Source organism: Moschus berezovskii, chromosome 3, assembly GCF_049115385.1.
Source record: "Moschus berezovskii isolate FMDL1 chromosome 3, NW_MosBer_1.0, whole genome shotgun sequence".
In the NCBI taxonomy this organism is placed as follows: domain Eukaryota; kingdom Metazoa; phylum Chordata; class Mammalia; order Artiodactyla; family Moschidae; genus Moschus; species Moschus berezovskii.
The window spans coordinates 73,744,347-73,771,644 of NC_142462.1; the positions used below are offsets into that span (position 1 = coordinate 73,744,347).

Genomic DNA, 27,298 nt, shown 5'->3' on the forward strand with positions numbered 1-27,298 from the left:
CAACCTTGACTCTACTTACACCAGAGAGCATTTCAGACACTTTCTCTCTAAGGTGATCCCAGGACCCACGACAAGCCCATAGGAGCTACCCTGGGTGCCTGGCAGCTAGGAGCTGCAGAAGGTTGTACACAGCAGCCATTCTTCCATATCCAACTGCCAGGACCACAGCACACATAAGTACAGAGTCCCGAATTCCCATCCTGGCTCCTCCTAAATGTCAATTTCCTTGGTTGTTTAGTTTTCTTATAATTGCTTTTGAGGATCGAATGGGATGACAGAGGAAATTACAAGGGCACAGAGCACACTCTTATTTTCATGGGGGACATTATTTAAGTAGTGACTAAATAATACATTTTACATCTAGTTTATATATGATTTGATGGATAAATACTGTTTTTCTGAAGTTCTAACACTTAATTGCAAGGACATGAAGATTTGTGGGTCACTGTTTTTTATTCAACTCTCAAAGCTCACATTTGGTACCAGATTGGAAGAGTTATGTTGGTTTGGTTGAGCCCAATTACCTTCCATTTTCTGCGTCTTCTCAACAAGTCTCCTGAAAGATGAGGAATCTTATCTTGGAGGAAGGACCTGCTACTGAAAGTTAGGAAATACCTCTCCTTCTCTTATTGAGAAAGGCAAGTTGATATTTTGGATTTTTCAATGGCAGAACTCATTTCAAATACTACATTATTTCCCCTATGAATACAGATATCTGTGGAGAGTCTCCTGCCCTGAGTTTTTGGGTCAGGGATTATGGTCCTTACCATGTTCTGAACTGCTATAGAGATGATACTTTCAAACCAATTCAAAAGCAATCCTGTGTTCAGGAGGAAGAGATTTTAGTCCATCTGTTTCCTGTGCATTCATTCACTGCCTTGGGGAGTTTTCTGAGTAACTCTTTCACACTTAGAAATTATAAGTTTCAACGGAGCTTCATTCACACTAGATGACAGAGAGTCTACAAGTCCATCCTGTAGCTAGGGAAAGTAATTGCTCCATCGACCTACTTTCATGGCCACATGCCATCTCAGTCTATCCTTGTTTTAAGAAAACAGTGTGGACAACACAGGCTAGGGAGGGAAAATTCATTTAATGGCATTTAAAAGGAAACTCTGCTTGAGTCCTTTATGGTCCTAACCGCATCTTGTCAGCATCCTCCTTTGCCTTTCCAGGTGATAATTAAGCATTAGAAGCTGGCTATGTGAACTCATCACAGACTCAATGGCCATGAGTTTGAGCAAGCTCAGGAGTTGGTAATGGACAGGGAAGCCTTGCGTGCTGCAATCCATGGGGTCTCAAAGAGTTGGACGCGACTGAGCGACTGAACTGAACTGTGTGAACTCAAGCCTCAGATTTTAAAGAGGATCTGGATTTAAATGAAGACACCAGTGATGTGTGGGTTTTGTGAAAGACAGCTGCGAGTTTCCTGTCTAGTCCCTCTTCCACCCAGGTAGCCTGGACTTGGGATAGATGCCTTCAGAGTGAACAAAAGGCCAACTGATTTACCAATTCTGTTGGGATTGCCTTTAATTTGGGCCTTCTTTCTGAATGGGCTACCATGTAATGCTCCTGTTTTCTTAATATGACAATTATTTAGCTGGAGGGAAGTTATTCAAAATGTATTGAAGACTGCTTTAATCCGAATGTAACTGTAATCATTAAACTTCTAATTTACCTGCTCAGAAAAGGGCCACAAGCATCAAGGGAAGTGAAGGAGACTTGGCTTCAATCCAAATTGCCCAGTGACATCCAGGGTTGCTGAGATGCTCTGACTAGCATTGTCCCTCACCATTTCTGTGAGTGCCCCTTTGAGGCTGGGAGAATTACAAAGACCGTCTTCCTGGAAAGGGGAGGACGAGTCTTTCTGTTAAGGGGACAGGATCTCCCTCTTGAAGTACTTCTTCAGAGGCTGTGATGAAAGTCCACGTAACTGCTACTGAATTAATAACCAGGCCATGGGGATTTGGCAATAGAAAAGGCACTGTCCATATTCTGAATACGTCTTAAAACTATCCTGTTACAGATGAATAGAGCTTACTATGCCTTTTGCCATATGTTATTAATACCTTATGTAATTCTCAGACTGTGAAGGTAAGGTGAGGATTATTGCCTTCATTTTCAAGATAAAGAAACAGACTCAGAGAACTCTAAGGTCTTGCTCAATGTTGCACATTCAGGGCAAGAACTCAAGGCCTTTGTCTCTACAACTGCCAGTCTAGTTTCCACCCCATTCCAGGAAGTCAGAAACGAGGAGTGCTTTTCTGAGTGCCTGCCAGTTTATTGAGCACACCCTGTGGGCATGGCTTCAGGTATGCCAGACATGTACAGAGAAGTGGATAGGATGGTAGTTCAACTGTGTTTTCTTACTAAGAAGCCCTTGGTGCTGATGTAATCCTATTTATCTAATACGTGCAATTGCATGTTGCTTTTGAAAGATGTTATGGTGGCGTTTTCACCACTTATACTTCAACTGGCATCCTGGCCGCAATTTTACTCCCCTCCTCCCAAAGCTGTGAAAGTGGAGTGAGTACTGGGATCACAGAGGGAGAGATGACAAGGGACACAAAGTATGGATCATCACCAGGGCTTCCAGACTCCAGTGTGAAGGCTGGAGGGTGAAGTCAGAGGCAGAAATACACCTGGAGGGGCAGATGGTGAGCATTTTCTCCTAAAAGGACTCGTGCTTAGCACCCACTGACAGTCACTTTGCTTCTAAATCAGGCTCAGGTGGCCAGATCTTGAGGTGTTTTTTCAAGGGAATCTAGGATTTTATGTAAATTCTCCTGATTGGATTATTAAATATTAATGGTAGGTTGAAACATTTTAAAATCTCTGTGAGTTAAAAACAAACATGACAATTCTCAAGTCTCTCTTGCAACCTCTTCTTCTTTTTAAAAAAATAGGATATTTTAGGAGAAATGTGCACAGAGATGCATCCTGTTACCAGAAGCATCTTTATTACTAGCAGGGTTCTGCATCTTTTCCACATTTGTGAGAAGGACAGAAAGACAGAAAGGATTAACAAACTGATAGAGTCAGAGTGTAAACAAAGCTTCCAAATGATTGCTTTCAGCCAGCATCTCTTTGAATATCCACCCTAATACCTTTGAATAAGCTTTCATCTTTCCCCATGTCCATCACCCAACGGATGAGGCCCTTGGGCAGAAAGTCTTTCCACCGTATCCACAGACCGCAGGCTGACACCAGGGTTATGCATAGACTCTTGCTTACTAGCCAACACCACACCTTCCCCTCTTACCCATGAAAGCTTACTGGGGTCTAAACAAGTGAGACTGCCAGAAGTACGGGAATGGCCTCCCATTGATCTTATCTAAGTTTTTAAAGAGTAAATTTATCGTGAATATTGGTATTCTACCTATCATTAGTAAAGGTTCATTTGTGACACAACACACAAAATTTCAGGTCAACATGGTTAAGTTTTTAAAAAATAACTAGGGTATATTGCTAAGCTCTCCAGATAGACGAACACTCTCTGTGTGGTGTTTTCAGCCGAGGCATGGTTGCCTAGGTTGACTCCCCCAGCTCACATATTACTTACACTCTAAAGGGTATCAGTTACAAGGCTCTTAGTTAAGGATGTAACCAGAGACACTTGGACTCTTGAGAGAGGATAAAAGAGATAAAAGACTATGTTCTCCAAAGCAATCAGTGGGTTAGAACCCAAACGTTCTCTTCCCTAATTGGCACGAGGGAGCCCCCGCTTGAACTGGTGTTGAATGATGTGAAGTCAAGTCCATGTGGCAACACAAACCAAAGAATATAGAGTTCCCATGTTATCCATGTCCTTTGCTCCAGGAACTGATGCAGAGGCTGAGCACTAAAGCTTTCCCTACTATCTACCAAGTTTAAGATGATCTGCTTTCTTTCCACTTTTCATCAGAAAAATGAAAATTTAAGCAGTCGGATTGAAACTAGATTTAAGAAAGAAGAGACAAAGAGGTAACTGGCGATCTGATATAGTGTGCCTCCTGGGGAAAAGGTGCCTGGATGTTAAAGGTGGACCATGACAAAATGAGAGCAGACACAAGTCTATTTTTTGCTAGGTTGCCATAGGGAACCAATCTAACCTATTTACAAGTGGTCTCAGGGGAAATATCTTTAAATAGCTATCTTGTCACCATCTTTTTCTTCATCTTCCATGATCACTTTGGGTCTCTCGTCCCTGAGCAGTGTCACACCTGAAAAACAAAGCACAGATCTGCAATTAAGTGCCTCTAATTAAAATATTAGATGACTTTAGACTCTTGAGAGTCCCTTGGACTGCAAGGAGATCCAACCAGTCCATTCTAAAGGAGATCGATCCTGGGTGTTCATTGGAAGGACTGATGCTAAAGCTGAAACTCCAATATTTTGGCCACCTCATGCGACGAGTTGACTCACTGGAAAAGAGTCTGATGCTAGGAAGGATTGGGGGCGGGAGGAGAAGGGGATGACAGAGAATGAGATGGCTGGATGGCATCACCGACTCGATGGGCATGAGTTTGAGTGAACTCCAGGAGTTGGTGATGGACAGGGAGGCCTGGTGTGCTGTGATTCATGGGGTCACAAAAAGTCGGACACTACTGAGCGACTAAACTGAAATGAACTGAACAGCACAGCATAAACAGTTCACAAGAGCATGGCAACCCCGAAAAGTTTTAGTGGCTGCAAAGCTAACTGCTAACGATGCCAACAGAGAGAGAAGGCGGGGGGAGGTGCTGAGTGGCCTTATTTGGTTTTTCCCAGAAGAGCTGTGGCTCAATGAGAATACTGCTCTGGTTAGAAGAGATTCTCAGCCTGGGAGCCACAGGCAATCTTCACCCCTTTCTCTACATTCTGCAATTATTCTTGCAGCAATTAGGATGGAAACGTACAACTTTGGGAGTCTAACCGCTTTGGATTTCTCATTCTACCACTCACTTAATCTGTACTGGGCTAGATTACACTTTGAGACTGAAATTTTCTTGTATGTACAGTGAGGGCATTAATACTTATATTAAGGGTTATGGTGACAATTAAATAAGAAGTATGAAATAATGCTTAGCCCAGTGCTACACCTGTGAGCAAATTAGTGTTTCCTTTGCTTGCACAATTTGCTAGTTTATTTTCCCTTAGAAAAGAACTGGTAAACCTCACAAAGTCAAACTACACATATTTTACTAACATCTGGGGAAAATACTGAACTGAGACTCTGAACATGCCATTTCTGAATGTCAGTGCTGGTAGACTGATAAAGTTCATGTGGTTTAGAGCAAAATGAGAAAATAAGAAAAATGCAGTGAATTTTTTCATACAGCTATGGCTCTAGTTTAAAAAACTGTCCTTATTTTAAAACAATTCTTTCTCTTCTTTAAGGGATTAAAATATTCTTTCTTTTATGAAATTTTAGGGATATTCGATGGCTGTATTGTCAGCATCCTCACTAGGCAAAGCTCAAAGTTGTGATCCCTCTTTTAGACTCCACAATATCTTGCTTTAAAAGTTTACTGATCTGTGAAATTCAGAAGCCTGAGCACCATTTTCTGGACTGATCAACCCAGAAAAGGCCATTCAAGGTCTGGGTGGTTCTGCTCATCCTGTGAGTTATGAAATGGGGTCATTTTAATAAAAGGAAGGGGAGCTGTGATCCAAGGCCAGTCCTCCGTGCTTTCTGTCATCTCACTCCATCTATCAGCTTTGTTTTCCCACCACTGCCTTGCACGATCCCCCACCCTTTCTGTAATTAGAGACCTTTCTGTTCATGAAGCATCTCATAAAGATCTAAACTTGAGGCAGGAAAGCTGTGCACCACAAGAGGCCTTTTTACAACACTGGACTCCATTCAACAGTGGCAAATTAATGAAAACTATGCTTTGATTTTAATGACTATTCATTTGATTCAGTTGCTAGTTTGTTCATATGGGTTCTTTACCAATTAGCTGATATTTATCGGAGGAGAAAAACAATTTCAGGAGTCTGGCTGAAACTAAGGCTTTTGCATAAATCACTTATGAAACACAGTGGGAGATGTTTTCTCTTATTCCAGCCACACAGAAATTTGAATTTTTATTTGGAATGTAGATTTTCTTGGTAAGAGAACATAGAGTTAGCCATGCTGAGTTCTCAAGTATCCCACCCTTCCTTCCTTGATATTTTTTCACATTAATCCAATTTTGGGTGGATTCAAAGTGGACAGTCAGTTCACTCAGTCATGTCTGACTCTTTGCGACCTCATGAACTGTAGCATGCCAGGCTTCCCTGTCCATCACCAACTCCCAGAGTATGCTCAAACTAATGTCCATTGGGTTGGTGATGCCATCCAACGATCACATCCTCTGTCATCCTCTTCTCTTCCTGCCTTCAATCTTTCCCAGCATCAGAGTCTTTTCAAATGAGTCAGCTCTTTGCATCAGGTGGTCAAAGTATTGGAGTTTCAGCTTCAGCATCTGTCCTTTCAATGAATATTCAGGACTGATTTCCTTTAGGATGGACTGGTTGGATCTCCTTGCAGTCGAAGGCACTCTCAAGAGTCTTCTCCAACACCACAGTTCAAAAGCATCGATTCTTTGGCGCTCGGCTTTCTTTATGGTCCAACTCTCACATCCATACATGACTACCAGAAAAACCATAGCCTTGACTAGACAGACCTTTGTTGGCAAAGTAATGTCTCTGCTTTTTAGTATGCTGTCTAGGTTGGTCATAGCTTTTTTTCCAAGGAGCAAGAGTCTTTTAATTTCATGGCTACAGTCACCAACTGCAGTGATTTTGGAGGCCCCCCAAAATAAATGTCTCTCACTATTTCCTTTGTTTCCCAATTTATTTACCATGAAGTGATGGGACCAGATGCCATCATCTTAGTTTTCTGAATGTTGAGCTTTAAGCCAACTTTTTCACTCTCCTCTTTCACTTTCATCAAGAGGTTCTTTAGTTCTTCTTCACTTTCTGCCATAAGGGTGGTATCATCTACATATCTGAAGTTATTGATATTTCTCCCAGGAATCTTGGTTCCAGCTTGTGCTTCATCTAGCCCAGCGTTTCTCATGATGTACTCTGCATATAAATTAAATAAGCAGGGTGACAATATAAGCCTTGACATACTCCTTTCCCTATTTGGAACCAGTCTGTTGTTCCATGTCCAGTTCTAACTGTTGCTTCTTGAATTGCATACAGATTTCTCAGGAGGCAGGTCAGGTGGTCTGGTATTTCCATCTCTGGAAGAATTTTCCACAGATTGTTGTGATCCACACAAAGGGTTTGGCGTAGTCAATAAAGCAGAAGTAGATGTTTTTCTGGAACTCTCTTGCTTTTTTGATGATCCAATGGATGTTGGCATTTTGACCTCTAGTTCCTCTACATGTTCTAAATTCAACTTTCTGGTTATTTTTAGTATCCTTGACACCAAGTTATACAAGCCTCTAGGCAGGGGAAAAAAGTACTACGATTTCAGGGAAGGGAAGAGGTCAGTCCTTCCCAAAGTAGGCTAGGCTTTCCACAGGGACACAGGAGATAATTTCAAATGGAAAATGAAATAACATTTATGTTAGTGTAGTTAAGCATTCAGTTTAATGTCTTATAATGAAAAAAAAATTGGTAACTTGTCACAGTCTTGATTTCATGGATCTCATGCTTAGGATGAGGCTTAAATCAGTAGCATTTATATGTCATCTCTATATTCTTACTCTTGATGCTTCATTTCTTTGCCTTTGGTCATTTAAAGGTGAATGACTTTTGATAAACACTAGTCTGGTTTAACTGGCTTAACTAGATCATGATCCTCACATTTTCCTGTAGAAGCAAAGGTGTGTTATCAAAGCAATGTGCTTTAGAGCTGGAAAACTTTGCTTTCAGTGGCCATTCATTCAGTTTGGAGCAGGTCACTCAACCTGTGTGAATCTCAGTTTATTCATCTGTAAAACTGGAGGAAACATACTTTGTATCTACCACAGGAGGTGATCCCATCAAGAAATATCTAGTCCAATATTCTTTTTGGCTTCAACCCACACCTTACATGAGGACTTCCATGGTGGATCAGATGGTAAAGAATCTGCTTGCAGTGCAGGAAACCTGGGCTCGTTCCCTGGGTCGGGAATATCCCCCAGAGTAGGAAATGGCAACCCACTCCAGTATCCTTGCCTGGAGAATTCCACGGACAGAAGAGGCTGGTGGGCCACAGTCCATGGGGTCACAAAGAGTCAGACATGACTGAATGACTAACACTTTCACTTTCACACCTTAAATGAACCTCTGTTAAAATATTTTCCACATTGTAGGAATTGTTGAACAAGACATCTGTATGCCCCACCAAACTATGAGAGTCTCAGAGGATATTCTAACGTCTAGCACAAAACTTAGAATATAGTAGGGATTTAGAAAATGTTGACTCTTTCCCTTCCACTCTTTCTGTAGGCAAGTTTAGGGAACTTGGCTACTTCTCAGAACCTGATGTGCTTTTAAGGTTGAAGCTGTCAGTCCAAGACCTCTAAAGTGTCAATTAGCTCTGCAGCAAGCTGTCTTCGGTCATGATCCCAGCCAGAGCACCATCCAAAGATGGTCACATGCATCACAGATGTGTGTGGATCTAAGGCCGTCAGACCTAAGACACCACCGTTCCTGGTCAACCACACCAGAGAGAGCTCTCTATTCTCGGCAGGACAGAAGAGACATCACTTTCAAAGGACACATCAGTCTCCTTTCTACAAGTACAATATTGAGCTTTGATCTCCAAGTGTTCACAGTTCATGCGTCAATTACCTAGGAGGCTTTTCATCAAGACTTTCAGCCAAATTGTTCATTACTTTCTCTAGTTTCTTTTGCCACAGATCTCAACTAAAGATTCTTAAGCAGATCTTGGCTACTCAGATCTGACCAATCCCAACCCAATGCTCCCTTCCCCACAGCTCTTTGGCCCTGGCAACCTCGCATCACACTGAGAGCAAAGCTTGGGCTAAAGAGGAAGCCCAAGATGACTCCTTACTGCTCAGAGGAGTTGTCTGGCAGTTGGAACCTGTCACAAAAGCTCATTAACCTCAGAGAATGAAGGTAGTTAGCTGGAAATTTAAAGGAGAGAGTGAATCCTTGTCCAGCCTTCCTTTGCCAAGGGCTAATGAGAGGAAATGTCTCTGGAGAGCATTTTTCTGCGAATTCCTCTCAACATCCTTATTAAAACCAATGTGAGTCTCTCTAAACATCTGCTGAAGGCTCCATCCTTATCAGCTTAACTAACATTTCGATTACTGCCAAATCTTTAGATACTAAAAGGCTCTTCAAAAATAAAGTACTTCAGCTAATATGCTAATAAAAGCTGGAATCATAGAACAGGATAATTGCAAATACTTGCAAGACAGAGATTTGCTGATTCAAGGAATTCGATAATGTGTTTAGTCTATGAATATACAGCAACCCCTCCCCCAACACTCTTGTGTACTCTGCACAGTTTGATAAACATTTTTTATTTGTCCAGGAAGCTTGTTCTCTTAGAATATCAATTTTGGGATGTAGGGAGCCTCCACTGCCAGAGAAATAGAGCTCAACATTTTAAGAAGTTCCTTGAATCAGCAGCTTTCCATGGAGAGGTAAAACACTGTGGCTAGAAAAATTCTCACCTTTAGAAATGGTTTAGCATCTCAAAGAATATAATGCTGAAAAGAGGATGGAGGTGAACTAATGTTTACTGAAGACTTTCAATAAGCCAGGAAGTGTGCTAGGTGCTTTATACACTTTATTTAAGTTTATTAAGGCTTCCCTGGTGGCTCAGAGGTTAACGCGTCTGCCTCCAATGCGGGAGACCCGGGTTCGATCCCTGGGTCGGGAAGATCCCCTGGAGAAGGAAATGGTAACCCACTCCAGTATTCTTGCCTGGAGAATCCCGTGGACAGAGAAACCTGGTAGGCTACAGTCCACGGGGTCGCAAAGAGTCGGACATGACTGAGTGACTGAACAGAACAATGTTGGGAGATGGGTTTTATGGTTCTTCTTTGAGAGATGGATAAAATAAAGCAGGCTCTTCTAGTTTATGTTGGTTGCCCAAAGTCATTAAGCTAGAATGAAGCAGAACCAGAGATCAAGCCTACACCTTTCTGACTCCAAAGTCCATGTTCAATGCTGTCTACTAAAGTAACTCTCTGCCCATAAATGGTTTTGTTCCTCTTCCAAGTCTTCCCCTAGAAGGACTTCAATAAAAGTAAATACAAAAATGAGCAGAAAATAGTCTCCTAATGGAGAACTTGAAATGCTAAATCATGATTGCCAAATAAAATACCAAATCAACAGATACTTATGGAGTGGGGGCTACATAGGAGGGACTGGACCAGTTATCAAGGTCAATACCAGCAACATAAGGCAATCCCATAAAAAAGTCTTCAGTGTAAGTCAATCAAATAACAGCCACAGTAACAGCAACAAGAAAGATAAGGACAATACTAAAAGAGAGGGCAAAGTCTTGGTATTTGCACGTCCAGCTCGAATTAAAAAGATTCATTCATTCTGGACTTGGAGGTGTCTGTTGGTAGAGACCTAGAGTTGGCTGTCCTGTTCAGTTCATTTCATTCGCTCAGTCGTGTCCGACTCTTTGCAACCCTATGAGCTGCAGCACACCAGGCCTCCCTGTCCATCACCAACTCCCAGAGTTCACTCAAACTCATGTCCATCGAGTCAGTGATGCCATCCAGCCATCTCATTCTCTGTCGTCCCCGTCTCCTCCTGCCTCAATCTCTCCCAGCATCAGTCTTTTCCAGTGAGTCAACTCTTCGCATGAGGTGGTCAAAGTATTGGAGTTTCAGCTTTAGCATCAGTCCTTCCAATGAACACCCAGGACTGATCTCCTTCAGAATGGACTGGTTGGATCTCCTTGCAGTCCAAGGGACTCTCAAGAGTCTTCTCCAGCACCACAGTTCTAAAGCATCAATTCTTCGGCGATCAGCTTTCTTCACAGTCCAACTCTCACATCCATACATGACCACTGAAAAAACCATAGCCTTGACTAGACAGACTTTGGTTGGCAAAGTAATGTCTCTGCTTTTTAATATGCTATCTAGGTTGGTCATAACTTTCCTTCCAAGAAGTAAGCGTCTTTTAATTTCATGGCTGCAATCAGCATCCACAATGATTTTGGAGCCCCAAAAATAAAAAGTCTGACACTTTCCACTACGTGGACAAAGGCAGAGCTTGGAGGAAACATGCAATGGATTTGAGCATCAAGGGGCAGGTAGGGATGCATGAAACCTATGAGCATGGCTAAGGCAGATTCACAGCCTACGGATGGGTCCCCAGTCTGTATCTCCAGACAAATGCTCCTCGTGCTTCATGCCTCTTTGCCTGGCTTTTCTCAGAAATCAGTGACCCTGTCTGCTCCCCTGATTGCCTTTTAACAATGTCTTCTGAGCCATCTTTCAATTTTGTTATTAGACAAAATCATGGGAAAATACAATGTTATGCTGCTGCTGCTGCTGCTGCTAAGTCACTTCAGTCATGTCTGACTCTGTGTGACCCCATAGACGGAAGCCCAGCGGGCTCCCCTGTCCCTGGGATTCTCCAGGCAAGAACACTGGAGTGGGTTGCCATTTCCTTCTCCAATGTGTGAAAGTGAAAAGTGAAAGTGAAGTCGCTCAGTCGTATCCAACCCTTAGTGACCCCATGGACTGCAGCCTACCAGGCTCCTCCATCCATGGGATTTTCTAGGCAAGAGTACCGGAGTGGCTTGCCATTGCCTTCTCCGATACAGTGTTATAATAATGACTAAATCTCATCGTCTCCCAAAAGTGTCCCTTCTGGATTGCCGCAATTGTATAGGTCCAAACCATAGCATGATACAATGAAAAACTGCTCACAGATGAGACAGACCTGGGTTGGAGCCCCAGCTCTGTCACACAACAGTGTTTGATCATAAGTATAATTTGATCCATTCATCAGTGCTTCTGATCATCCCATCATCAATTAGCTAATCAACTATCCATCCATCAATTTCATCAACAAGATTTTAGAGTAGCGATGTTACTTAAATCCTCTCTCAATTTCTATATCTGTAAAGTGAGATGATACCTACTTCATTGTGTTATTCAGTTGATTTTTTGAAAATCCATGAGACACGCCAAATCCAGTACCTAACATTTAGTAGGCTTTCAATAAACGTTAGTGCATTTTCTCCTCTGCCATTCTCCCACCCCAGACTATCTATATAAACACACACACACACACACACACACTCCCATCTTATACTCTGACCATGACTTACTCATCTCACTCCCCAATTTCCCAACTTGTACCAAAAATTCTCAGGACAAGACTCTACCTCACACACTGGCTGCCCTATAGTGTGGAATTATGCCCATAGTTGAGCAAGATTTTTTGGTTTGATTTGACTCACATAGAGCTATCATTATTTTTGCAGCTCTCTCTATCTCCTTCCCTCTCCCTCCCTCTCCCCTGCTCTCTCTTCTTTTGAGGATTTGGTCAATATATCCAGGTGTTTTGGGAGAATCAACCATCAGTCATAGGATGCACGATCCCGGGGTGACTGGGGAGGAGGGCATTTAAATTCTTTTCAAGGACCCACTGGCATTTCTATTTTATTGACTCAGTGGATCTGACCAGTTCTGCTGAAGCATGAGTTATGCTCTGATCCTCACCCAGCTCCAAGTCAGCCCCAGGGAAACTGCCAAGGAAGGCAAACCTGAGAGCTAGCAGTAAATACTCCTCCCCTGAACGTTCCCATGAGACACAGACTGCTGGGCCAGGACAAAGGCTGAGCCTGTGGCACTCCAGATGGTAAGGCTCTTGACCTGTTCCCATCACCCCTTGCAAATGCCCTGCACCAGCTCTTTTACCTGCTGCAAAGGGGGACACGTGCAGGGCAGGTGTGTCTTTTCTCCTTGGCTTTTTCGGTTCCAGGTCACTGTTATGAAGAACTGGACTTATTTTGCCCTTTGGTTGTATGTCTTGGACTTCGTATCTTGTAATTAGATGTTCTGAAAGGACGTCTGCATAGTTAGGAGAACAGAGAAACAGGGTCAAACACATATGTCTCAGAACACAGGGACAGTGTGTCCATATTTGCACATGCACCTGGTGATGTGCAAACATCATCTTAATAATCAACTTGTCAAATATCTTAGTAAAAGCAGTTTCTTTATCGTAAGAATTCATATCTATGGAGGCTACACTAGATAACATGCTTTATACAAAGGGTTTTTACATGACTGATTTCATTTTAGCCTCAAAAACCATGAGGTTTTTAAATACTACCACTGTTACTTTGCTGAGGAACGTGAGGCAAAGATGTGCTGGAGGAACTGAGCCGAGTTTTGTCTGCTGCCGAAGCCTACCCTTGCTAGAACGATGGGGCATTTGCTGTTCCATAAGCTACATGCTACCATGTTCTTCACTGGCTTAACTAGTTCTCTGCTTCCGCCACCTACCTCTTCTCCCCTCTTCTACATGTGAACGTTCTCTCCATTATGCACAAACTCTCTAAAAACAGCCTCCTCTAGAAAACAGTCTACAGTTCATAGCCCAAACTGAGCTCGCAGGGTCCTTATCTGAGGCCCTCCTTTATGATGTTATCTCTTACTGTGTATTTCAGCTGCTTATGTGTTTTTCTTATCTCCGTTTTATAAAACGGAAAGTTTCTTTCCAGAAAGGAAAAGTTCTATTTCTTTTGTCTCCCTAAGAGTAGGTTGTGAATAGAGAGGACATTAAATAAATGGCCTGGAAGGAAGGGGTAAAGGAAATAAGACAAAACTTTTGGAAACAAGAGAGTGTCACAAGTCGCATGCATGGTTGTTACAGAGACTCATTAGCTGTTCCCAAGACTGTTTTGTTCTGCTCCTGGCTCAGACCTGGGCTGCATTTCTCAGACTCCCTTGTAGTCAGTCAGGAAGCGACTGAAGGGAGTGTGTGTGCCGGCCAGCCCTCCACTCTGTCTGCCCTGGGTCTGCTGGATGCCTGCGCCTACGGTGACCCACTCTGTCTGCCCCGGGTCTGCTGGATGCCTGCGCCTACGGTGACTCACTCTGTCTGCCCTGGGTCTGCTGGATGCCTGCGCCTACGGTGACTTTAGAAGCCAGGTGCTGATGGTGTCCATCGTCTTGAGTCCCTAAATGACTGAAGCAAAGCCTGCCTCTCCACTCCCCCAGCTTCATTGATGAGAGAAAAGTAAACTTGTGTTATCCACTCATATTTTAGAATTTATATGTTATCGTGACCCTCCTTAGAGTAACTAAGACAAATACAGAGACTGTACCAATGATTGAAAAAGAGAACTCTTTAGGGGAAAAACATGTAAGATCCATGTGATCTAGAAGCCAGTAGTTCCCTTTTACAGACGTGCAAATTGACCTCATCGTCCATTACCTGGTATGAAAGGTGGAACATGCAGGGCCGGTGTGTCTTTTCTCTTTGGTTTTTTCTGGTCTGACTCAACATTCAGGGTGACTTGTACATTTTCCCCCTTTATAGGCTTCTTTTTGAGATCACAATCCTTAATAAATTGGTCTGAAAGATCATCTGATTTTGACAAGATACAAAGAAAAAAAAAGAATATGACATGAGCAAAGGTTCAGTCACAGACTGGTTGGTTTACAGTTAAATCTGATGGGAGGGAGGAATCTTTTGGTCTGAAAAAGAAAAGGATTTATTGATTGTGGCCTCTTCTATAAAGGACTTCGCATGCATAGATATATGCAATAAAAGGGAAAACCAGAATTTTGTAAAACTCCAAATGAAGGGAACTCAAATGGGATGGATGATCAGGGCAAAGAGGAACTTTAAAATATACTTAACGCAAGCCGCAGAGTGGGTTTAAGTTACATTTCAGATTGGGGAACAGGTTCTCTGTGCCAGAATGCTCCTCCTGGATTTTCTTTACTCAAGCCTTGCTGTCTTTGGAGGGCCCAAGGGCCAGTAGGGAGCCTTATTCTCTTTCTGGTCTCACAGCAAGGTTCTGCCTATTCCTCACAGCTTTCATTTCTATGGCTGGTCAAGTCACACCAATGATTAAGGCTTACACTTCAGCACTGGTCTTTACACTGCCCCCTGGCTTTACAATTCCCCTATTTATTTATCCCAACCCAGGTCCTCTTATCTTCTTATTCATCTCCTTACACTCCCCACTCCCCTGCATTACCTCACCAGAGCCTTTGAAGTCTGGATTTGGCATCGGGTCCATCAGATGTCGTTGTATACAATTAATTCCATTTGATACCCCCCTTGCCCATTAAGGTATTTTCTCTGCTCTGTCTTACTCCTCTGTGCTTTGGTTTCTGTGGCTGTGCTTTGAGCTCCTCTGTCATTGTTTTAGCATCTCATTCCCTAATGATCTATCTCCTGAGCTGGATAGAGCCTTCTTGGAGGTTAAAAGTTATGTATCCTTTCGATAATTTTATTCTTAATTGTTTTTCCCACCAATAAGTGCATGTTCAAACAATGATTAGGTGGAGGTAGACTGATCTGAGTTAAAACTTTGACTCTGTTTTTTGTTAGTTCTGAGAACTTGGCCAGAATTTCCTTTTTGTGTGTGGGGGGGGGGAGTCTTAATACTTAGGAACTTTAGTATTCTCTGAATTTATAAGATGGGGATAATATTAAATCAATGCATGTGTGTTTGTATGAGAGAGAGAGAGAGACAAAGACAGAATTAAATTTGTTGATGATGTAAATCATTTGATACACTTGATATATTTCAGATACTTAAAAAATATTCACTCTGGCCATTGCTAACCCCCAATACTTTCCCAAAGGCTCAGAGGAAAGCCCAACCCTCTCACCCCACCCCATCTTTATCTTACCTCACTAATTCTAGTCCTGCGTGTCCTTTCTCATTTTTACTCATGTTACACCTTTAAAAGATAATCTAGTTATTATTTATGCATATGTTCCCTGCCCTCTTTGATGACAGGTGTCTTGTGTTTTATCTCCTTAGTAACAATGAATAGATATTTGTTGAATGTATGCGTGAATGAATGAACTCAAATATATTTTGTATAAAGAGCTCTTCTGTTAGGATTCTAAGAAGCTGCAAAGCAATGAAACTATCTGTTTTCTCTGGAAACTCACTATCACCTGCATATTGCCTGGCTAGATCTATAACTATGAATGAAGTTGGGGAAATTTAGGGAGTAATTGGATCTTTTCAACCCCTCTCCTCCCTCCCTTCCTCTTATCTGTCCTTTCTTGCTTTTTCGTTCTGTTTTTTTAATGAAAACATTCATTAAATGTGAGCTTCTTTAAAACATGGAGGATTAAATGTGCCAAACATTTTCACTTTAGTTTTATGGGTCTAGACATAGCCTGTGTCATTCATTCATTTATTTATTCAACGAATGTTGATTAAGCTCCTACTATATATGCTAGTCATTCAGTTCAGTTCAGTCGCTCAGTCCTGTCCGACTCTCTGCAACCCCATGAATCACAGCACGCCAGGCCTCTCTGTCCATCACCAACTCCCGGAATTCACTCAAACTCATGTCCTTCGAGTCGGTGATACCATCCAGCCATCTCATTCTCTGTCGTCCCCTTCTCCTCCTGCTCCCAATCCCTCCCAGCATCAGAGTCTTTTCCATTGAGTCAACTCTTCGCATGAGGTGGCCAAAGTATTGCAGTTTCAGCTTTAGCATCAGTCCTTCCAATGAACACCCAGGACTGATCTCCTTTAGAATGGACTGGTTGGATCTCCTTGCAGTCCAAGGGACTCTCAAGAGTCTTCTCCAGCACCACAGTTCAAAAGCATCAATTCTTTGGTGCTCAGCTTTCTTCACAGTCCAACTCTTGAGCTAGGACTAAAACTAGAAGTAAAACATACAGTTTGTTTCCAAGTTACTTATGGTTTATTGGACATCATATCTGGATTATTCTGCAGTAAAAAATCCGTGTGCAATGCAGACACCGCAGGCAACAAGGGTTCAATCCCTGGGTTGGGAGGATCCCCTGGAGGGGGAAATGGCAACCCACGCCAGTATTCTTGCCTGGAAAATCCCATGGACAGAGGAGCCTGGAGGGCAGTCCATCCATAGGGTCGCAAAGAGTCGGACAAGATGGAGTGACAGAGCATACACAAATATGTGTGAGGAACGTATCACCAGACATATTTAGTAACCATACATCATTATGCCTGCATCATCAAAAGATCATCATACATAACCAAAAATGAAATAGCATCATTCTTCAGCCAATAGTAATAAATATTTCCTTCTACCTAGGAGATTTTAATAATTTTATCCAATCATTTCAATTTAATTACCACTTATTTAAATTGTACTATGTGTAAGGCATTGGCCTATATGATTTTAAGTTTCTATGCACACAAGAAAGGAGATGAAAGGGGGACTTTACTGAGCGCTACTTATCAACTTGGTGATTTCACTTCATTTCATGTGTGGATAGACCAATACCTTCTCCTATTCTTCAGCCTGTGTTTTACTAGCTGTGAAATACTCTCACCATTCTGAATATGTTATCTCATTTAGTTCTCATATCATGCCCACAAGGAAAGGTAATTTTAACCATAATATGAGGAAACAGGTTTAGAAGGCCAGCTAAAAGGCTAAAGATTTCACTGTTGGTAGGTTATGGCAACAGGGTTGAAACCAGGCTCTAGGGACTATGTATTTCAATGCCTGGCTGAAAATGTAATTTCAAAACTTTATTACTACAGAGCACAGTTAATCTCCCCCCACATTATACATACTGTAGACCTTTGCTGGGAGAAGGCAATGGCAACCCACTCCAGTATTCTTGCCTGGAGAATCCCAGGGACAGAGGAGCCTAGTGGGCTGCCATCTATGGGGTCGCACAGAGTCGGACACGACTGACGCGACAGCAGCAGCAGCAGCAGACCTTTGCTGAATGAATGAAAGTGGCTCAGAATGGGTACTGCCCAGCTGTGGGGTCTCTGGAGGTACAGGCTGGCTATGGACCAGTCACGGGTCACCATTCAACCCCAAGATGCCACTCAGGGCACCGTACAGAGAGCAAGACGTTTCCTTCAATTTTAACTTTTACTTCAAATGCATTTCCCCGATTTTTGGAGAAATCCTGAGTACAACACATCTCGATAGTAAATGGGGAGAAGGGAGAGGTGGTGGGGAGCGCGGAGTCATAACCAGGCGAGGCATAAACAAAGGCTATGAATATTCAAAAGGCCCATTCATCAAAAGTCTGAGTGTCTCATTGTTAGAAATGGGTAGAGGCAGAAATGTTTCTGGTATTTTCATTACAAAGGTTATGCAGAAAGTCAGTTCTGGAAAGGAAACAGATTGACAATAAAGCAGAAAAAGGCTATTTAAAATTCTGTCTTGATAGGCAAAGAGAGATATTTGAAATATTTTATTGGCACTGCACATGGGGTGTAAGTGTGTCGGGAAATACTGGAAACAAGCTAGACTGCCACTCTCCATTTATGGCCTCAGAAATACTCTGCCTGGGACTCTGTCAGACCCGAAAAAAGAGGACGATGCCGCTTCTCTTTTTTTTAAATTCTAATGAACTTCTCTCCAGTGCTTCAGCTAATATTTACATGACAGACCCCACAGACCCATGGGCTATTTGCCTGTCCATCTGGTGTTGGCTGGCACCAGAAATCTCAAACTATCAGGTTTCAGGGAACCTCCCTCGGACTTGCTTGCAAACTGAATGGCAGAGACGCCCCCTTTCTGACTTTCACCACTGACATTTACACTGTAGCATTTACCTAAGTGGCCGCAGAGAGAGTCTAGCTTGTCCAGTCTGTCTTCTGAGAGCTCCAGAGGCTGCATTTGCTCAGTAGACATCATCAAAGGACAGCAGGTGTGTGGATTTCTTCTCCAGCGCCACGGAAGTATAGAAACAAGACCGTTAGTATGTCTTCTGCTTATTCACTCACTTATTAAATAAGTATATTTATTGAACATTTACTGCTATGCTCGCAATTCAATCCTATTTTTAAGTCTGCTTTTTCTACTTAGCTACCTACCAGAAGTTCTAAAACTTAATATTGAAGCCAAAATAAATGAATCACACACACACACACACACACACATACGGATTTGTCAGTAATTGTCATGTATCAAGTGTTCAATATTTGCCATTTTTCAGAAGTACTGTGGGAGTTTTAGAATGAACCCTTATAAAGTCTGAATTAGAAATGAGTTAGCTGAGAGTTACAGGAAATCTTAATTAAATCTTGCCTGAATTTTTTTTTGGTGGGGGTTGAGTTCTGTAAAGCAGGATTATGCCTACTTCACAGGTAAGAAAACTGAGGATCAGAAAATTTAATTAATTTATTCAGTCACACATTTATTAAATAGCTATGCTTGGATATATCTTTATTTCTGCAAGCTTCCACTAGTGACCCAAGATTGAAATAGTGGTTCCTTTGAATCCACATTGAACAGGTTCCTGATTTTCTACCATTACATGCTTGTAACAGTGAAGTATTGAGACTTCTTCCCTATTCATATTACAATTCTGGTAGGACAATATCCAGGTCTCGAAATAGATTTTATTATTTTCTCCCTAGAGATTTCTGACATTAGAGCAAATCTGTTTCCTTTTCCCCCGCTGCCCCCCGCCTCCCGCCATTGCCCATCTTTCCTAAACCGCAAATCCATTGAACTTTTCAGAGCTATTAGTTGTAGCCATTGTCTAGGAGGAGTAGAAATTCAGAATGGACTTATGTCAGGTCTGAATGAGGAATGCATTAGATGAGATTTATAGGAAATCTTCATTAGAGTCTGCCTATCTTCTATTTCTTTTGGATAATTTATTACTCATGTTCTACCCTAGCAATAATGGTTGGAGAGGAATACTATTTAAATGACCTGGTGTGTCCTCTTTTCTTGAGATTTTTGGATCACCGGTATGCAGAAGAATACAGACACCAATTGTGTTAACATTTCAAGCTCATAGCATTAGTTCAACTCAGTTGTCTTCTGAGGAATAAGCCAATGTTCTCTGGGAAGGCTAGAGGGCTTCTCCCCCTACAAGCTGAGATCATTGTGGAGCAGATGGAGCCATTAACAGATTACTTGAGCCAGCTTTTAGTGTCATTCTGAAAAGAGTGACTGCTCTGAGTGACTTCAGCAGAAATCAATTCAGGCCATTGTTTTCAGTGTTTGCATGGAGGTTGCCAATTCCCTGGAACCATAAGGAAGTACACTGCTAACTTGGGTGGCTGGTTCCTACCTGCTTTCATGAAGAAGAAAGCTATGGGACCATCATTCGGGATGAGGGGACTTAGGGCTGAGGTCTGGAGGCAAAGTCATCAGATATGGACTGTGCACCTACTCAAATCAATCTTTCATCTCTTTGGGCAGAAATTCATGGGCCCTTTCATAGACTTTGGGCTGAAGGTCACCCCATGCAGGATCTAGTTAAAATATTCATTCTCTAGAAAAAGAAATGGAGACTCAAAGAGATTAAAGTGACTTACAATTAATTACATAGTTAGAGTCAGACTCATCACTTGGACCCAGACCTCTTACCTTCTACTCTAGGTTCTCTCTGGCGGGAGTACCCGCTCTTCTCCAAACTATGGTAAGCTGGTCTTTTCACTTGGATCATATAGCTGCTCCTATGTGCTCAATAACTGGTTATTTAATTTGAATCTGAGCTTTCAAGCCAAATAGATCTAGGTTAAATCTCGGTCTTTTAACTAAAAGTTATATGACTTTGATGAAGTGACTAAATCATCATGATGTCATGAGGATAGATGAAGCCCAAGTGCAACACAATCATTTCTGCCCTTTCTCCCTACAGGCTGCAGCTTCTGTGGTAGGACCTGCCAAAGTCAGCATCTTACTGGGGCACCCACAGACTGGTACCTGGGGACGTATGTTCCTCTCTGTCTTCCATCTGAGCCTCAGTTTTCTTATCTGTAGAATAGACTTAATAGTAATGATCCTGTAGAGTTACTGTGATGATTAAACAGTAGCTCTGTGCTTTGAACACTGAAGGCATTGAGTTGATGGCAGTCACTGTTACATAACATTGTCTATACCTTCCTAGATATCTGTCTAAGGAAGACCCCCTGAGGAACTGAAAAAATTCAAAAAATAACTGACTCATTTTCATCTGGATGTTGAACCATGGGATGGCCAGCCCTCATCTGAGAAAACTGGCTCTCATAGTACAGGACTTGAGAAAGGGGAGGCTTCCCTTGGGGGCTGAACTGTGTGAAGTTCAGAAGTCTCTGGACAAGGCAAGGCTCCCTGGTGATTAGTCACAAAACTGACACATGATTGCTCCTCAAGACAGCACCTAGTATCTACGGGGGAAAACATCACTGTTTTAAATCAGTGTGACTGAAAGAATGATGGTAAGCCTCTGTTTGCAGGGGTCTGAGAGATATTTTTCACATTTGGGATTTTACATCACAAAACTACCCCATGCTGGTCAGGGATGTGTTTTGCCCATGGAATTAGAAGCTACTTTTATTATCGATGATGTCACTACAATCTTCTTGGCAGAAAAACTTCACACAAAGAAAGGAACAAATACACAGAAGAGAGAGACATTTGGAGTTAAGCATCCCCTTACTGAGGACTGTCATTTCATGTGTCTGTTTAGCTCATAATAGAAGATGTTCTCCATCTTTTTATTCCCTCTGCTTTTCTACCCTCCGTGAGAAAGGGTGCTCCAGATAATTGAGCTGCTGTAAATCAGGAGCTGGCCTCATTCTTAAACCAGGAAATGGAATATTTCTACTTCCTATTCTTGACTGTGCCCATGCATGTCTCTCTTGAATTCAGTCCCCACATCAAACACAACAAATAGATGTTGCCTTTGTCATGCTGTCCAGGGAAGCTTTCATCATCTCCCTCAGCAGCTCCCTGTTATTTGGGAACTTTCTGAAGCATCAGCGATTTCTTTCATACCTAAGCACCTGGTGGGCTAGGGACTGAAGAGATGCCTTAAGGGCATTTTATAAACTGTTTTCTAGTCAAAGGTTTGCAATTCTTTAGCATTCTTTCCCACTTACTGGTTCAGTATGGCCTCTGAATTTTAATACTCACACAGTGACAACTCTAACTGCCACTGTGACTGTCAATATCGGCCGTCCCACCTTCTTCTGAAAAGCCTGGGGCTACCTGTGTGGTGGAAATCAGGAAATTATGATTATGTAGCCTGTCCAGAGGGGTCACAGGAAGTGCCACAACCACAGACATTATTTCTGCAGCAAAAATAGAAGCATTCACGCTCAACTATAAAATCATTTATCTTTTATGTCAGATTTTGCTACAGAATGAATTTATGTTGACTTTAACAACAGAATAATTTTGGTTTTTGGATTTTCCCATTAGAGAAGAAAGCATGGGTCTGTCTGACTTTTCTCCTTGCTGTTTGAGAGAATGTGGTTGGATTGGTGAAACATGTGCAAGAGACCAGGTGACGGTATTTCTGGGGTTTAAGGAGATTTCCAGGACCCCTAAACTGTTGTCGTTCCTCTTGCTAATTCTCACATTGCTCTTCTCAGAGACACACTTGTAACCACAAATGCAACTGAGAGGAGCTACACTAACTGATGCCAATCCCTAGGGGTTATTAATGACAGCGGTGTCTTTCTCTTTTGAGAACAGAAACAAAAAGGTCTAGGGAACTGGTTGCAGGGAAGGAAGTGCATGGTTGTAGGACAGGCATGCCAGAGCAGCCTGCAGAAGCCGAGGATGGCTGGAGGGACCCTAACTCCACTAGCTCAGGTGTGTGTGAACAGTCGCTCAGTTGTGTCTGACTCTTGTGACCTCATGGGCTGTAGTCTGCCAGATTCCTCTGTCCATGGGATTCTCCAGGCAAGAATACTGGAGTGGGTTGCCATTTCCTTCTCCAGGGGATCTTCCTCACCCAGGGATCAAACCCACATCTCCTGCGTCTCCTGCACTGGCAGGTGAATTCGTTACCTCTGAGTCACCTGGGGAGCCCACTAGCTCAGAGCTGATTCCTATTTCAGGAGGACAGTCATGCTATTTCTGTAGCTAAGACAGATCAGTTGAGTATGAGGTCAGAAAAGGCTCTGGGCATTTTGACCTTAGCAATGAGTGGATTCTCAGGTGGGTGTTAGAATATGTGGTTTAATTCATAGAGAGAAAATCCCTCACTGACTGTAAGTATTTGGTGCTGTCAGGTAATATGAGGTAGAAATAAATGCTTGGTCTCACTCTCTAGCTGGGTGAACTTGGAAAGTTATATGTCCTCTCAGAAACTTATCTGTGAATGGGCAGGGTAGCGGCTCTTCTCCAGGGCTATCGAAAGTATTAATAATGCAGTGTGTGTCAAGCTCCCAGTATATGCTACCGTTTCAAGACTGTGAGTTGCTTTCTTTGCTCTTTTAGTCTGCTTCTTGAAATTACAACATGTACATCAAAATCGAACCACTGGAACCCTTTCCTTGTCCAATTTCTGGCCTTTTCTGAAGCTATGATGAGATAAGAACAATCCAAAGTAGAACATATTGCACAGCACAGGAAACTCTACTTACTGCACTGTGATGACCTGAATGGGAAGGAAATCCAAAAAGGGAAGGGATATATGTATATGTATTGCAGACTCATTTCTCTATACAATAGGAACTAACATGACATTGTAAACAAACAATACTCTAATAAAAATTAATTAATTTAAAAAATATACTTTTATTTTTCAAAGCAAAAAAAAAAGAGAGAGAGAGAGAGAAAGATAAAAACGAACTGCAGAACATCCTTTTCCAGGCCTTGGGAACATGCTAACACTGATTCTCAGGAGCAAGATGACACTTAGCTAAGTCATGTGATATTTTAAAGAATTTCCCTATATTAGTCAGGCTTAGATTTACTTGATGGAATAAAAAGTCAGAAGGTTATGTCCACAGCCCAATGTGATATCTGATTAATGTACCCTCTGGTTAGATAAAAATTCATATCTTTTGTCAAACCTATTTTTAACTTGAGGGTTGAATTCAGGTCAAAAATACCACATTTTAAAATCAAATTTGTTCCTTTAGAAGACCTAAATTTGCAGTATTCCTTGAGGAATGACTGTTACTCAAAGTAGGACATATAAAGGTTTTTCAATTAGGACACTTTCAGCTTTGGAAGATAAGCCTCTGCACACTGTTGTGTGAATACACCTGTGTTTATTGTGAGACTTCACAATTTAATTTGTGAGGGCTCTGGTTTTTACAGAACTCAGGACTCCACTTCTCTTGGAAAAATGACTTGAAAGGGGTAACTTTCCCTGGTCCCCATCTAGCCCCAGTTTAGTCTTGCTCCAGAAAGTACCTTTATCCCTCACACCCCCTGTACCACCAGCTGCAGCCTTCTTTGTCTTAGCAACCACAAAACACTAACTTATTGGAAACTTGCTTTTCTCGCCGTAAATGTTCTCAGAGTAAAGGCCTGAAGCACTTACCTGGCAGTGCAGGTGCTGAGATGAGAAGGCAAGGGATGGGAAGGAAGCGCTTCCTCTCTGAAGCTGGGCCGGCTCCTCAGTGGCAGTGGCTGCTGCTGCCCTTCTCCAGCTCCTCTTATCAAGGGACCAGCTGCCGCTGTTGCCATGGGGATGCTCCGTTTCTCAGGCGCCAGTGTAAGGGGGATGGAGAGGGAAAGAGGACTCATCTCACAGCCACTGCTCCCAATTGTAATAATTGTCCATCACGAAAACAATGCACAGAATAGTGCTTTGAGGACCTGGTGTGCAAGTCCAGACAAACCAGCTGGGTCCTTTAATCCCCGTAACAACCCTGCATGTGCATGCTCAGTCGTGTCCAACTCTTTGCGACCCCATGGACTGTAGCCTGCAAGTTTCCTCTGTCCATGGGATTATCCAGGCAAGAACACTAGAGTGGGTTGCCATTTCCCCCTTCAGGAGATCTTCCTGACCCAGAGTTGGAACCCATGTCTTTTGTATTGGCAGGCAAGTTCTTTACCACTGAGGCAACAACAATAACAACTCTATATGTAAGAATGTTTTGACCTGACTTTACAAATATGGAAGTTTAGGCGCAGAGAATTTAAGTGACTTGCCCCCAAATCCATGGACCCTGGAATCCATTTGAATTTAAATTCAGAGTACTTTCACGACCTGCTGTTTTGTCTTAAGAAGAATAGAAGCAATTGCTTTACATAAGGCTTCCCACCACCAGGCACTCTACGCATAGCAACTCTTGAACCCTCATAACAACCTTGCAAGATAAGTTGCTGTCATCATGCCCATCCTACTGATGCGAAACCCAGGGCCCATGTTCTCACTGCTAGTAAATGGTGAGGCTAGGGTTTGAACTAGGCATTGAGTGCTAGAGTCCATGCTCTAAACCAGTTTGCAGTCCTGTTCACCAATGAGAGTGTTTTAGAAAGAAACAGAACATAACAAAGAATGCAGCCCTCACTGTACAGGTGGGGTGTGGAGGGCAGGGCAAATTTGCTCCTTCAAAGGAACTAAGCCATATGTTCTAGTGTTAGGAATCCACACTCACTCCAGGGAAGGCTTAGGGTCAAAGGGCATTTAAGCCAGTGTGTGTTGGGGGGTGACACACTGTCAGATGGAAAGGAAGAGTCCATGTTTTCCATTAGCTCACTGTAGGAAGGTCCTGTTCTGGTCGGAGGAACAGAAGGATCAGGGGTTCAGTCTGGGAGGTCAGATAAGGGTCAGCACAGCCTGGAAGGGCTTGAGATCCCTGAGGGCACTCAGGAAGCTATCCACCAATGTTGCCCGAAAAATGGGTTATCGCAGAAGAGATCTGGTTGCTTTCCATGAATGTTGTTTTCTTCCCTTCCTGAGGATGCATGTGGCATGGGGTCCTGAGAAGCCCCTTGTTGGCCTCATCTACCTGTTAACTACCAGTATTGAGCTAGTCAATGCCTCTTTGATATTTGCCAGCATCCCAGTCATAGAGCGAGAACCATAATAAATTCATCCTGAGGTTGGCTCCTAGAGTGAGAATTTCTTCACATGCCATGGTAATGAATTAGTAGACAGTAGGCTTCCCTGTTTGATCCAGCTTGTCTTGGTCCTTATTGGAAGCTCTAGGAGAATGAAGAAGGCTGCCAAAGAGTAATGCTCCTGGCTAGAAAAGGAGATCCCCCTGGATGCTGGGGAAAGTCCCTAAAAGCAGTTCTTGGTGCCTAACTGCCTGCTTTATCCTCTTACCAACAGCCTTGGTGGCCAACGGGTTAGCAGTATCTTCATCTCTAAACCTAAGTGGAAAAATTATACTTTCTTCCTATCTTTTCAATTCTTATTTAAAATCAAACTCTTCTTTGGAGTTAATTGTAGGTTCACATGCAGTCATAATACAGAGATATCTGTAACCTCTTATCAATTTCCTTCAGTGTTACTATCTTGCAAAACTACAGTACAGTGTCTCAACCAGTGTACTGTTATGGGTACAGATGAGATACAGGTGATTTCATCATCACAAGGCTGCTTCATGTTAGCCATCCCTCCCTTTCTCTTCCTCACTCTTCCTACCCTTAACCTACTCCTTATCCGTGGCAACCATTGGCCTACTTTCTATTATTTTGTCATTTCAAAAATTTTATGCAGCTAGAACTGTACTATATGCAAATTTTTGAGTTTTTTATTTATTTATTTTTAACTTAGCATTGTTCCTACAGATTCATCCAAGTTATTTCATGCATCAGTAATTTATTCCTTTTTATCACTGAGTAATATTCCATGGTATTCACCTATTGTAAAATATCAGGATTCTACATGGTGTTTGTGTGTGTGTGTTAGTTGCTTAGTTGTGTCTGACTCTTGGTAACCCCATGGACTGTAGCTCACCAGGCTCCTCTGTCCCAGGAATTCTCCAGGTAAGAATAATGGAGTGGGTTGCCATTCCTTTCTCCAGGGGAATGCTTGGTTATTAAAAATAAATCTATTATGAACATAGGTGTACAGGCTTTGATAAGTGTTCATTTATCTGAAACAAAGCCCAAGAGTACAATTCCTAGCTCATATGGCAATTGCATGCTTCATTTTATGAGAAATAGACAAACTGTTTTCCAGAGTGGCTGCAGCATTTCATGTTTCCACCAGTCATTTATGAGTGATCCAGTAACTCCACATACTTGTCAGCATTTGATGTTTGATTTTTTAAAAGTAATTCTTATACATGTGTAACATTATCTCATTATTGTTTTATTTACTTTGGCCACCTCATGCGACGAGTTGACTCACTGGAAAAGACTCTGATGCTGGGAGGGATTGGGGGTGGGAGGAGATGGGGACGACAGAGAATGAGATGGCTGGATGGCATCACCGACTCTGTGGACATGAGTTTGAGTGAACTCCGGGAGTTGGTGATGGACAGGGAGGCCTGGCGTGCTGTGATTCATGGGGTTGTGGAGAGTCGGACACGACTGAGCGACTGAACTGA

The 27,298-nt window shown here is 42.4% G+C and overlaps 1 protein-coding gene across 2 annotated transcripts; it reads right to left on the minus strand.

Annotated features, from left to right (window-relative positions):
- Nucleotides 1-4,111: 4,111 nt before the first annotated feature.
- On the minus strand, nucleotides 4,112-18,743 carry PPP1R17 (protein phosphatase 1 regulatory subunit 17). Of its 2 annotated transcripts, XM_055420248.2 has the most exons (4): nucleotides 18,662-18,743; nucleotides 14,329-14,481; nucleotides 12,804-12,956; nucleotides 4,112-4,202 (listed from the first exon to the last, which is right to left on the minus strand). In XM_055420248.2, exons 1-4 carry the CDS (start codon nucleotides 18,741-18,743, stop codon nucleotides 4,123-4,125), a joined length of 468 nt encoding a protein of 155 aa, XP_055276223.1. In that variant the 3' UTR covers nucleotides 4,112-4,122. The 2 variants fall into 2 exon arrangements, with proteins under 2 accessions (XP_055276223.1, XP_088688454.1); XM_088832328.1 differs by lacking the exon at nucleotides 14,329-14,481.
- Nucleotides 18,744-27,298: the final 8,555 nt, after the last annotated feature.

What these genes read in the sequence shown, in the direction of transcription:
- PPP1R17 (XM_055420248.2), bottom strand. Translation starts at nt 18,743, where the DNA reads ATGATGTCTACTGAGCAAATGCAGCCTCTGGAGCTCTCAGAAGACAGA. An exon ending in TGTTCCACCTTTCATACCAG is followed by an intron (nt 12,957 to 14,328) that starts GTAATGGACGAT and finishes CTAACTATGCAG; the next exon opens with ACGTCCTTTCAGAACATCTA. An exon ending in CGTGTCCCCCTTTGCAGCAG is followed by an intron (nt 4,203 to 12,803) that starts GTAAAAGAGCTG and finishes TTTGTTTTTCAG; the next exon opens with GTGTGACACTGCTCAGGGAC.